The sequence below is a fragment of the Lepidochelys kempii genome, chromosome 12 (assembly GCF_965140285.1).
Source record: "Lepidochelys kempii isolate rLepKem1 chromosome 12, rLepKem1.hap1, whole genome shotgun sequence".
NCBI classification, from domain to species: Eukaryota; Metazoa; Chordata; order Testudines; family Cheloniidae; genus Lepidochelys; species Lepidochelys kempii.
The window spans coordinates 40,579,517-40,592,809 of NC_136391.1; the positions used below are offsets into that span (position 1 = coordinate 40,579,517).

At 62.2% G+C, this 13,293-nt stretch overlaps 1 protein-coding gene across 1 annotated transcript in view; it reads left to right on the top strand.

Moving 5' to 3' along the window:
* The first annotated feature begins 3,795 nt into the window (after window positions 1-3,795).
* Window positions 3,796-13,293, top strand: part of CPNE7 (copine 7) — a 36,261-nt gene continuing 26,763 nt past the window's right edge. The window contains exons 1-2 of the mRNA XM_073308242.2: window positions 3,796-3,892; window positions 7,031-8,306. Coding sequence (XP_073164343.1) covers window positions 8,133-8,306 — 174 coding nt within the window. The 5' untranslated portion in view covers window positions 3,796-3,892; window positions 7,031-8,132. The remainder of the gene's footprint in view (window positions 3,893-7,030; window positions 8,307-13,293) is intronic.

Sequence of the window (13,293 nt, forward strand, 5' to 3'; positions counted from 1 at the left end):
CGCATCGGCCACGGTGTCTGCTTCAATGGAAGCTAAGGGCACGGCCTCGGGGTAGCGGGTGGCAAAATCTACCACCACCAGAATGTATTTCTTCCCCGACCGGGTCGTCTTGCTGAGAGGCCCCACGATGTCCATGGCCACCTTCTGGAAAGGCTCCTCTATGATGGGCAAAGGACTCAAAGCCGCTTTCCCCTTGTCCCGGGCCTTCCCCACCCTCTGACAGGGGTCACAGGATCGGCAATACTGCCGGACCGTGGTAAAGACCCCAGGCCGGTAAAAGTTCTGTAGCAACCTCTGCCGGGTGCGCTGGATTCCCTGGTGCCCTGAGAGGGGGATGTCATGGGCCAGGTACAGTAGCTTGCGGCAATACTTCTGGGGGACGACCAGCTGCCTCCTGATCCCACAGGACTCTACTTCCCCTGGGGGAGCCCATTCTCGGTACAGGAACCCCTTCTCCCACAGGAACCTCTCCTGGCAGCCTCTCCTCATGGTCCGTCCCACACTGAGGTCAGCCAGGTCCCTGCGCTTCCGCAAGGAGGGATCTTTCCTCAACTCGGCCTGGAACTCAGCGGCTGGGGAAGGGACGGGGCCCGGTTCCCCCTCAGTGGCCAGGTCTGAGGCCTCAGCCTCTCTGAGCCGTGCCCCTCGGCGCTCCCTCCCCACCAGGGTAGGGTCCTGCGCCTCCGGTGTGGTACCCTCCCCAAGGTCGGGGTGCAGTGCCCCTCGCCGGCTCTGGCTACGCGTCACAACCAGGGCGGTCTGGGGCTTGCTTGGCCAGTCCTCTAGGTCTCCCCCCATCAAAACTTCAGTGGGCAAATGGTGGTGTACCCCCACATCCTTGGGGCCCTCCTTGGCCCCCCATTTCAGGTGTACCCTTGCCACGGGCACCTTGAATGGGGTCCCGCCCACCCCTGTCAGGGTCAGGTAGGTGTTGGGCACCACCCGATCTAGGGCCACCACCTCAGGCCGGGCCAGCGTCACCTCCGCGCCCGTATCCCAGTATCCATTGACCTTCCTCCCATCCACCTCCAGGGGAACAAGGCACTCGCTCCGGAGGGACAGCCCCACGCCCACCCTGTAAACCGAGCACCCTGAGTCCAGAGCCTCCAGCCCTCTGGCGGAGTTGGCCTGGGGTACTCTTCCCTCCTGTGCAGGTGGTAAACTGGTAGCCCCCCTTGCCTGGGTCGTCTGCCTGGGTCGTCAGGTCGTCCAGCTGAGTCCCTACCCAGTTAACCCTGGGTAGGTTGGGTCTGCTCAGTCTGTCCCTGAGCCCGGGGCACTGGGACCGTACGTGGCCTCTCTGGCCACAGTGATAGCAGCTCAGGTCACGTTCGTCCCTTGAGCGGGTTGGAGGGGCCCGACGCCAGGCGTTCCCCTTGGGAGGGGGTTCTCCCTATTTCCCCGCTGGGAGACCCCATGGTGACTCTCTCTCTTCATCGGGGGGGGGAGGGCTGTTCTTTTGGGACTCCTCCCGGCTACCCCCTGACCGACTGTTCACAAACTCGTCGGCCAGCTGCCCTGTGTGCTGGGGGTTCTCAAGCTTTTTGTTCACCAACCACAGCCTCAGGTCGGAAGGGCACTGATCATACAGTTGCTCCAGTACGATTAGGTCAAGCAGGTCCTCTTTAGCTCGGGCCCCAGCTGTCCACTTGCGGGCATACCCCTGCATCCGGTTGACCAGTTGTAGGTAGGTGACCTCAGGCGTTTTACGCTGACTCCGGAACCTTCTCCGGTACATCTCGGGGGTCAGCCCAAACTCACGGAGCAGGGCCTGTTTGAACAGTTCATAGTCCCCTGCCTCCGCCCCTGTCATTCGGCTGTACACCTCCACGGCTTTGGGGTCCAGTAAGGGGGTGAGAAACTGGAGCCTGTCTGCAGGGTCAACCCTGTGCATCTTGCAGGCATTCTCAAAGGCCGTCAGGAAGCTATCTACGTCCTCCCCCTCCTTCCGCTGGGCCAGGAAGCACTTATCAAAGCTCCTTGCCGTCCTGGGTCCCCCCTCACTCACCGCAGCTGGGGCCCCACTGCTCCTCAGCCTGGCCAGCTCCAGTTCATGCTGTCTTTGTTTCTCCTTCTCCTGACGCTCCCTCTCCTTCTCCTGACGCTCCCTCTCCTTCTCCTCCTGCTCATGTTGACGTTGTTTCTCCTTCTCCTCCTGCTCATGTTGACGTTGTTTTTCATGATCCTCCAGCTCCCTCATTTTCATCTCCCTCTCCCATTCCAGCCATATCTGCTCCAGGGATGGGGAGCTCCGCCGGGAGGATCCCCTGCTGGCTGCCGGGATCAGGGTGCCCTCGGTATTCGCTGGGCTTCCCCCAACCCCTCCCCCAGGCATAGGTAGGAAGGGTCTCGGGATGTCCTCGGCAGCAGTCTGACCCCTCCCAGCCTGGTCAGGCCCCACGGCCCCCGCTGCGTCCACCGGGCGGCTCCTCTCAGGGACAGGGATCGGGTCATCCAAGCGATCCCGCTCCTCCAACTGGGCAATCAGCTGTTCCTTGGTGGACCTCCCGATGCGCAGCCCCCTCTGCCTGCACAGCTCCACCAGGTCGCTCTTAAGGCGTTTAGCGTACATCTCCCTGCTGGCCACTCGCAGGCCGGGCAGCTTTCTACAGTCTCCAGGAAAACCCCCTAGTGTGCCAGTCCTTCTTGAGGTCACCACCTCTTTGCCAGGGTCGAGCTGCAGACTCCTCCGCCCCTGGGACCGCTCGCTGCAATCCCCCGGGGGACCCTGTTACTGCAAAAGTCCTTCTCTCTGGTCACACATTCCCAGGGGTTAACCGCCCCCTGAAACTGTCTCTCTCTGACTCTTCAGCACGCCTGGTCCCCGTCAATCCCCGTTCGTTTTACTGTTCCCCAGTCACTTACTGCAGGAAGCGCCGTTCACGGGGTGCAGTACATCCCACCGCTGCCACCAGTTGTCACGGCGTGTGCGGGAGTCCAGGCCCTGCACCCCTCTTCCTGGGATCCACTGAGACTCTCAGCCAGCCAGTAAAACAGAAGGTTTATTGGACAACAGGAACACAGTCCAAAACAGAGCTTGTGGGTACACCCAGGACCCCTCAATCACGTCCTTCTGGGGGAGCAGGGAGCTTAGACCCCAGCCCTGGGGTTCCCTGTGTTCCTCCCCCCAGCCCCAAACTGAAACTAAACCCCCCCAGCAGGCTCCCTCCTGCAGCCTGTCTTCACATTCCTGGGCAGAGGTGTCACCTCCCCCTCCCCCTCCTGGCTCAGGTGACAGGCTCTCAGGTCTCCCATCCCCAGGGCACATTCCCAGGTCAACACCCCCCCTCCCTGCTGAGTCACATCCTCACAGAAGGAACTTAGGTTGGTTTGGCATGATTTGTTCTTGGCACACCCATGCTGACGGGTCCTTAGAACTCGATTATCCTCTGGGGGCTCACAAACTGATTGGTTAACAATTTGTTCCAGGTCTGGAAGTCGGGCTGCCCGTCCGATAGTTCCCCGGGTCCTCTTTGTTCCCCCTTTTTAAAGACAGGTACAGCATTTGCCCTTCCCCAGTCCTCTGGGCCCTCGCCTGTCAGCTGGGAGTCCTCAAAGGTAACTGCTAACAGTTCTGTGATTGCGTCCGCTAGGTCCTCAAGTCCCCGAGGGTGCATTGACCAGGTCCTGGTGGCTGGGATCCATCCAGCTGGTGGAAATGTTCTTTGGCCGGCTGCTCTGAGCCTGGCAGCGCAGCCCTGGGGCTGGCAGCGAAGCAGTTAAAACTTGCTACTAGTCTCCCTCTTAGGGTTTTACTCATGAACTGCAGCTTGAGTCAGTGGCTGTGGAGGTGGCAGGCAGCGCGGTGGCTCAGGCTGGCAGAGGATGCTCCTGGTGTGAGCGCTCGCTGGGTGCGGGAGGCAGCGCAGAGAGAAGTGAGGCCAGCAAGCAGGTGAGCGGGGGGGCGGGGAGCGCAGACCAGGGGGCTGGGACAGAGGGATCCCCGGCTGCGAGCGGGGCTGCGAAGGAGTCAGGGAGTTGCCGGGCAGGTGCAGCTGGCAGGGGGAGGCTCCCAGGGGCTTTGGCAAACGCCGTGTGCCAGGGCAATGGGCCGCTGCCCACAGAACTTTCCCAGTGAACTTTGGCAGCAGCTGCCCTTGGCCCAAAGAGCCACAGCCTCCGACTTGGCGAATCTGTGAACGACGGGCGCCACGCGGCATGGCTCCGCTCTGGGTCCGAGCCCAAACGAAGTGTGTGCAGGAGTGAGCGAGCGTGTGTGCCCGGGAAGGTGCCATACATACCCACCTCCCCCCCACTATGGCGTGAAAGCCACCGACTGGTGCTGGGTGGGGGGTCCCCCTCACTCACATTTCCCCAGTGAGCAAGGGGGAAATGCAGAGCGCATCCTCTTGTGCCAGTTGGGCACAGACAAGGGCCAGCGAAACCCCTTCAGATCCCGACTCCAGTGGAGTCTGCATGGGGGGCTGGGCCGGGCGCCAGGCTGAGGGGCACTTTGGCAACCCCTGGAAGGGCGATGGAGCAGTGCGGAGCCACGGCCAGGTCTGCCCCTGGAGAGCCCGGTCCGTGTCGCCCACTGGGCTCTGCCGGGTCAACCTAGGAATGGCCGCGGGTAGCAAAGCCCTCGGCCAAGGTCCTGCTGAGCCCAGGGCACAGCCCATTCCTGGGGCATCCCCCAGATACACGGGGAGGTTTGTGGGGGGGAGTGGGACCCGGTGGTTACATGGGGAGGCGTGGGAAGGGAAGCGGGACCTGGTGGGTACACGGGGTGGGGTGGAGGGGGGAACGGGACCTGGTGGGTACACGGGGTGGGGGTGGGACCCTGGTGGGTACATGGGAAGGCAGGGGAGGGAGCTGGACCCCGGTGGTTACATGAGGAGGCATGCGGGGCGGAGCGGGACCCCGGTGGTTACACGGGGAGGCGTGGGGGTGGGGAGCAGGACCCTAGTGGGTATACGGGGTGGCGGGGGAGGGAGCAGGACCCCGGTGGTTACATGAGGAGGCATGTGGGGGGGAATGGGACCCCGGTGGTTACACGGGGAGGTCTGAAGGGAGCAGGGGCTTAGCCGAGCTAGACACTTTGATCTGAAGGGTCCCCACTCCCAGTGTGGCTTCCCCTAGCAGCAGCATGGCCGGGGGTGAGTCTGACTGACGCCATTGTGTGGCGGAGGTGGGGAGGGAAGGAAAGGGATCTCACCCCCAGCACTGGCTGGGTTAGCCGGGGGAGGGCAGGGGCACTGTCCCCAGGGGAGGGGCGGTAAGAAGGGGCATACGCAGGGGCAGGGAGGCAGGCACCCTCCTGCTGCAGCTCTCTGCCATCGGTCAGTATCCTGTTCGTCCCAGCCCCTCTCCCCCACACTCCCCCTGGCTCCCAGCTGCTGGGCCCTGCAGGAACCGCCCTGGTACCTGGGCCTGGGAACCCTGGCTGCACAGAGCATTCGCCTCGCGTCCCAGACTCTGGCAAAGTCTGTGCTGGCCCTGGCCCCGGGGGACTCCGGCCTCCCGAAGGTTCCCACAGCCCCTCCAGGGAGCAAGGACTAACCCGGAGAACAAGCAGGGACCGTGGTCCCCAGGAGCACCTCCCAGGGGCAGGTTGTGGCCCCTGGAACCCACGAAGTGGGCGCCGCGTGTCCCTCTGGCTCCAGCCAGCTGCCTGGTGTTCCCCGGTGCTGAGCACGGGCAGGCTGGAGCCAGGGCCAGTCACTTTGGCCCCAAGTGGCTCATCCCCACCCACTGTTCTGCCCCCCCCCACATCACACCTTCTCTGTCCCTCCCCACGTACGCAGGGCCCTGGCCAGGGACCTCTCCTGCCTCCTCCCCTCTGAGTGCGGGAAATGGCTCCTGCCCAGCTGGTTTCCCTGAGCTGGGGCTCCTGCGCCCACTCGCCCTCTGCTCACCCAAGTGCCTGCTCTGGGAGTGAGGCTGGAAGGCTCCAGGCTTCCTTCATCGGGGAGGTACATGCAGACCCCGGGCAACTCGACCCAGGCCAACCTGCAGCACCACCCCCCATCCCAGCCCTAGACTCCCCACACAGCTCTGTCAACACCCCTCACTGCCGACCCGCAGCCCCCTGCTACTCCAACCCTGCTCCCACAGCCCTGCCAGTGCCCCGCACGCCTGCCCCGCAGCCTCCTGATGTCCCAGCCCTGGGCCCCCCTTGGGCAGAGACTGTGGTGATCAGTTCTGTGGTGATTTCGGGAGGGAGCTGCGTGTCCCCAGGAGACAGGGCTCCTTGTCACGTGGGATGTGTGCCAGGATTTTAACCCAGGCATCGCCGAGTTCAAGGCCTGGGGTCCGTGCTCCGGGGGGCGTCTTTCCAAGGTGCCCTCGGCGATCTCAGCACCCAGCCAGCCGTTCCCTCAGCCGAGACTCATGGCAACATGTGGGGAGGGACGAGAGCTTCCTGGGTTCGCCTAGCAACACCCTGGGTTTCGCCGCTCGGCGGGGTGGACTGTGTGTTAGGGAGCCCCTGGGGGTGCGGGGTGCCCTGGGAGGCCTGTACTCTTTGGCTGCTGGGCAGTGGTGGATTCTCTGGCCTGGGCAGAACAGGGCGAGGAGCCCCAGGCAGAACCGGCCCGTCCTGCGGCTCCCTAGCGAGTGGCCCGGCCTGGGTTGCTCCGCCCGAGGGCCTGGTGGAGGGGGTCCGGCACGTGGCTCCCACGTGGGTGGCCTGCCGGGGGGAGCTGTCACACGCCAGCTCCTGCTCCTTGTTGTTCAGCAGGGTGGATTTGAATCCCTGCCATCAGCATCTCACTGGCACTCACACAACCTGCCCCCTCCCTTCTCTTCTGGGGCATCTGTGCTGAGCTGTGCCGCCCTGCCCCTGCCAGGAGAGGCTGGCGTGCCATGGTCACATGGCGCCGGCTGGGGGAGAGGGGAAGGCAGATCCCAGAGGGGGCTGGGTGCAGGGTTCTCTCCTTTCCATTCAGATCCTTCCCTCCCCTGTGCCGATGGTCCCTTCCTCCAACTCCCGGAGTGTGCATGGGGGAAGAGGAGGCTGTGCTTAGAGATGATCTCCCCTCCCAAGGGCCCTGGCCTTTCTCCAACCCGTCTGTGCTCTTGAACCCTGCAGGTGACCCCGCTGAGTGACCCCCAGCCGCCTGTCCCCCCGCAAGGAACGGGGACGGAGAACCCTGGGGTACCCAGTGCTCATCGAGCCATCCAACAAGAGACACTGACCCAGGCCAAACAGCGGGTCCCTCCTTCACCCTCTGCCCGGAGGAGCCTCCCACTCCTAGGCCCAGACGCCCCTGGACAATTCATCTTTCCGCAGAACGTCCGGGCCTCCTCCGGCGGCCCCCTTGGCCAGGCTGTCTGCTGCTGACGCCAGCCTCGCGGCCCACTCGAGACGGTTTTGGGGGGTTCCATTTAGCTGTTGACTTTGCAGCCGAGCCCATCGACCTCCCAGCCTGCATCTCTCTCGGCTTCCTCCCCGCGATGACAGCAGCGGCTTAGCCTTCCCCGCTGGCCACGGCAGCCGAGGGCCGGGCAGAGGCAATAGGAGCGTGAAGCGGGACCACCGTCTGCCAGGACACGCAGCGACTCACAAACGGGAGAGGGGGTTCGGGGGGCCCACGTGCTGCAGTCAGCCGGGTCAGCCGGGGCCGGTGCTGAGCAGGGCTGTGGGATCCAGCAGCCTGCAGGCGCCGTCTGGAGGGGAAGAACACCACACCCTCGCTCGTCAGCATCCGCGGGGGAAAGAAACCTGACGGGCATCCTTCGGCAGCTGGCTGGCGACGGGCTCTGGAGCTGGCAGCGCCTCCTGCAGGTCACAGTCATGAGGTGCAGGTTTCAGAGAGGCCAGTGACAGTGAGGAACAAATCAGAAGCCACCTGCTAACTGGGGCTGTGCTGGCAGCTGGCCCCTCCTCACCTGAGCTCCTTCTCTGCCAGAGGGCTCGGTGCCCAGCCCGACACCCAGGCCTTGTCTAACAGGAGGTTCCCTGACGGCCGCCCCTGAGAGGCTGCACTCTTCTGAGCCTGCTGCTGCCTGGCTGGAAAAAGCCCCCGTCCCATAACTCTTCCCAGGGCTGCCTCTGCCTCCGGTCTCCACCCATCACAGCCCCGGACGCCCTTTGCCCGCAAGTCCAGATCTTAACTCCACGTTCTTCTGCCTGTCCGTCCCACCACCGACTCCTCCGAGAAAGGACCCCGCCCATCCTGCCCTCCGCCAGGATGAACGAGATCCCAGACCAGGCGTCCCAGTCCTCCCTGGGGGTGGTCTCGGCCACCTGCGTCTCCAAAGTAGAGCTGCGGGTCAGCTGCAAACACCTGCTCGACCGGGACACGCTCAACAAGTCGGACCCCTGTGTGGTGCTGCTCATGCAGTCCCAGGGCCAGTGGATGGAGGTAGGTGGGAGGCGCAGGCGGTGGGGCCAGCCCGGGGCTGGGTGCGGGCAGGAGGAGGGCCTCTTGGTGTTTCTATTGGCCTGGCCGCATGCATGGTGCTTACACTGCTGGGCGTGCCCATGGGCCGGGGGCAGCACGGGACAGCCAGGGGAACAGGGCTCAGCACGTACCCTGGGGGGGGCTCTCGTCAGGGCTGGGCCAAGGGACTTCTCCCCAGACTCTGAACAGGAATTTTCATCAATGTTCGGGGGGGGGGGGGCAGATCTGGATGAAAACGTGCTTGTTTGCGGCTGCGAATTCCACATTTGAGCAGCCCCTTTCCCCTCTCCCCTCAGTCGCTTTGTGGCCTTGGAACATTTTGTAGCACCCGGTGTTCTGGATCCATTCGGGGTGGGTGCCAGAGGGGCTAAGCCAGATCCTTCCCTCCCCTGTGCCGATGGTCCCTTCTTCCAAATCCCGGAGTGTGCATGGGGGAAGAGGGGGCTGTGCTTAGAGATCATCTCCCCTCCTGTGCAGCACCCGCACAGGGCTTCTCCCCATGACATTGCTGCACTGCTGCAAACGCCCAGTGTAGACGCTCCACACGGGTGTGAGTGAGCTGTGGGCCCCCCTCCACCCCCCAAGTCTTGTGCAAACCCTCACGTTTGCAGGTACTTGCAGGGTTGCTTTGAATTCCTCCTGCATTCTATGAACACAAATAGCTGGGTTTGAGCATCCGAAGTGGCGGAACCGCATGGGCACAGGGGGAGTTTTCCTTTCCCATTGCTGCCCCCCCCCACAGCCTTGGAAGTAGAGCTGGGGGGATGTTTGTACTGAGAACAGCTTCCCCTGGGTGCTCTTTTCGTGGCCATTCCCTGCCGATGGGGGTCACGGTCCCGGGTTCGGAGTCGCCACAGGGGCACTTTCGTGGCACGTCCATTTGGACCTGCCCCTGGGGGCCTGATCCAGAGAGTTGCGCTCATCCTATCCGGATCCGGGAACGATCCCTTGTGTCCACCGGGTCCGGGCACAACACACCGAGCTGGAATTTCACATCTGTGCGTGCTGGGATTTACACTGGGCGTCCCTGGGATTTACTCAGCAGCTTGGCCCGAGGGTGACCAGACAACAAGTGTGAATAATCGGGACAGGGTGTGGGGGGTAATAGGTGCCTATAGAAGAACATGCCCCAAATATCAGGACTGTCCCTATAAAATAGGGACATCTGGTCACCCTACTTGACCCTGATTGCAGGTGTGTTCAGGGAATTGCTGACTGCCGTCGGAAAAAGGCCAGATTCCCAGAGCTGGTTCTCACGGCTGATTCCCTGGGAGCTGGGGCAGGCGGCGCTGAGCTGCTGCTGAGCCAGTGTGTCCGGGTGTGGAGGGGGGGCAAGTCCACGCTCCCCCACCCCCAAGTGCACTGGGACCAGGGGGTGGTTAACTAGCCGGTGATCCCTGTTAGGGACTTCAACACCGCTTCACCAGAGACCTGCTGTGATTGCAGAGGCCCCAGCCTGGTGCTGCTCCCTGGTCCCTCGTCTGAGGGGACGTCCTCATGTCAGCCCTGTCCCCACCAAGGAGCGAGTCCCGCCCCAGCGCCCGGGCAGGGGCTGAGTCACACACACTGGGTCCCATGGGCGAGCTGTGGCAAGCGGCGAGAGCCCTGCTTAGCCATTCAGCCCAGGGCCTTGTCAGTGTGAGCTCCTCAAGGCTCACAGCCCCCCAAGGCAGGGGATGCAGAGAGGGAAACAGAGGCATAGAGAGGGTCAGGGCCTTGCCCTCGGTCAGTGGCAGAACCAGGAGCCCTGGCTCACAGGCTACTGCCCTGGGCGCAAGGCATTGCCGCTTTCTGAGCCTGGTTGAAGAGGGAGGGAAAGGAGCGTCAGGCAGGCCCTCCCGCTCCCATGACCCTACTAACCCCGGCCCTTGAGCCCCGCTTTGGCTGGCTTTGGTCACACGCCTGCCCCGTCGCTCTGCGGGGGAACTGGTTTTAACAGCACTGAGGCTTTTCTGCCATCTCTCGTGGCAGGGGGTGCGGGGCACACGGGGGGCCCAGCCTGCCTGCGCTCACCCCTGCCTGGCAGAGCGAGCAGAGACTGGGAGGCAGGGGGCCGACCCGGGTTCAGCTCCCTGTTCTGAGGCCAGCAGCCTGTGCCATGCAGGGTCCGCCTGAATGAGGCTAATGAGCCCCTGTGGCCTAAACAATCGATGCATGACCCTGTAGGTCCCATCCTCTCTCTCTGCCTCAGTTTCCACATTGGTCATACTGGTATAGCTCCACCACCCTGCCTCACCATGGAGCTGCTAGGGCTAATGGAGATGCTGATTAATGAGTATTAATTACCTATCATGTGACACTGGGTGAATGTGAGTGATGGATTCTGGGGGCGTCACCACAAGGAGAGTGTCTGAGCCTGGGGACTTTGCAGTTGATTCACCTGGGTCCCAGTGTCCCCCTTTTGCCCCAGCTGACCCCTTGGGCCACATTGAGAACTCCTTGCTCACATTGTACAGGGGCAAAACTCCCTCTGTGGTGGATGCCTGGGCCTGTCCGCGGGGTCCGGCTGTTGTCAGACACCTGCAGTGAGCCCTGCTGGGATGCACCCATCGCTGGACTCCCAGACCCCAGCCCTAGGGGGTTGTTTGTGCAACAGTCACAACCACTTTAGCCAAGGAAATATCACCCAGGCATCACAACCAGGTCTCCATCCCCACCAGGGCCCGTTGCAATCTGTGCTGGAAATAACCCGGACTGCCCCTGCTCCTGGGGCTGCCACCAGCAGGAGATGGGGGACTGTGGTGCCAGGGGGCACTGAGGCAGCTGGGGATGCAAGGTGCCATGCACGCCCTGCTGCCCATAGGCCACAGCCGAGTGCTGGCCAGGGAGGGAGCTGTGCTGAGCCCGGTACCTGCAGACCCCCCTTCCCACCTTCTCCATGACCATGGGGCAGCTGGCAGTGTTGCTGGGACTGGTGCTGACCCTGAGAGGGGTCAGGTTGGTGCCATGGCATGGCCAGGCTGGAGCCGCGGGCTCCCTGCTGGCGCTAGATGGTGGGTGGGGCTTTGCAGAGGCCCTGCCCCTGCCGAGTTCTCTCGGCGGGTGAGGGAGGCAGCGGGTCCGTGGCTCTCAGTGCCTGGAGGTGATGGCAGGGGCGGTGCTGCTCCCTGGAGCCCATTCTGCGCTCCCCAGGGTTGATCTGGGACCCGGGCTCTGGGACTGGCGCTGTCCTGGCAGGGTGCCTTCCCCAGGAAGTTGTTCTGTTGACTCAGAGCTGGCAGGGGGTTGGTGTGTGGGAGGCCGCGCCGTTCCTTCTGCCAGCATGGCTCAGCGCATGAGAAAACGCACACCGAGCCCTTCCTGCGGTACACAGGGATTCGGGCTCCAGGCAACACCCCTGCCCCCGGAGCCCCGCTGCTCCCCACCGCCCCTGCCACTCCCCTCTGGAACCAGGGCCCGACAGCAGCCCTGGGGAGAGACTGGCCTGTGTATCCCACCCCCCGACCCGTGGCACGGCGCAGGGTCACCCCATCACACAGCTGGGCTGGCGCCTCCTGGCTTCAGGGATTGCCATTACACCCCCGCGGGGCCCCACCTTCACCTGGTAAATCAAGGGCCAATAAAATACGAAGTTGGCTAAAAAAGTGTCGTCCCCCCCCAGCAAACCTGGCCAGCTGATAGACTACGTAGCCAGAGCCCGCCAGGCCAGCGTACGCACGCAGGACATCGTCTGCAACCACCACCGATGGGCTCCATGACTCCTGGAGCATACAGCCATGTCTAGTCCTCCTTCTTCTGCTGCACTGAGATGGGCAGGCCAGGGGGCTCTGCCCCCCCAGAGCCCCTATATGCTGCTTCTGGTGTTTGGCATTGTCTGGGATGGGATGGGCGTGCGTGCCCTGTCCTCCTGGGCTTGGTCCAGGAGGCTTCTGTTCCTCCGCTAGGACTCACCTCAGACCTGGCTGTGACATGGGCCAGGTGGTACAGCTGTCACCATGGGTACGGCGTGGGATGGGGGGGCGGAGCCGTCACCGTGGGTACGGCATGGGACAGGGGGCGGAGCCGTCACCGTGGGTACGGCGTGGGACAGGGGGGAGGAGCCGTCACCGTGGGTACAGCGTGGGACGGGGGGGGGAGCCGTCACCGTGGGTACGGCGTGGGACGGGGGGGGGGGCGGAGCCATCACCGTGGGTATAACACAGGACAGATGTTAGAGTTGTCACCTTGGCAGATTGCTGGCCTCTTTCTGTTTTGAAATCTGAATGTTGAATCTGAAATTTGAATCTGATAACAGTTGGACATTCTCATTGTAATGTTTCTTTTGTGCTAGTTTCCCGGTATTAGCTCTTCTGTCACTACTTCATGATTAATTGCCTTTGGCTCAGACAGTTGGTTTGGTGTTCGCAGTTGGACAAGTCGTACAAAACACACAATGTCCAGTAAGTTCTTGGAATACAGTGGGCACAAGTTTTTGTTCCAGCGCGTGGAGGAAGTAACCGGGTGCAGCCATTGTAGGATTGAGTCTGACCAACAGGGGGAGTTGGCTGCGAATCTGAAAGCTGAATGCAATTTGGGTGAAAATGACCATGAAATGGTCGTTTTTATGATTCTCAGGAAAGGAAGGTGTGAGAGCAGTAGAAGAAGGACAATGGACTTCAAAAAAGCGCACTTTAACCAACTCAGAGAACTGGTAGGTGAGGTCCCACGGGAGAATATCTGAGGGATACAGGAGATCAGGAGAGCTGGCAGTTTCTCAAGGAGGCACAGCTTCAAACTATATTAATATATTATTATTAATTATTATGAATATATTAATAAACAATATTAGAGGCACAGCTTCAAACTATCCTGATGCAAGGAAAGACAGGAAGACTAGTCAGAGGCCAGAATGGCTGAATCAGGAGCTCCTGAATGACCTGAAAAGCAAAAAAGGATCCTACAAAAAGCGGAAACATGGACAAATTGCTAAGGAGCAGCACAAAAGAACAGCACCCGCATGTAGGGACAA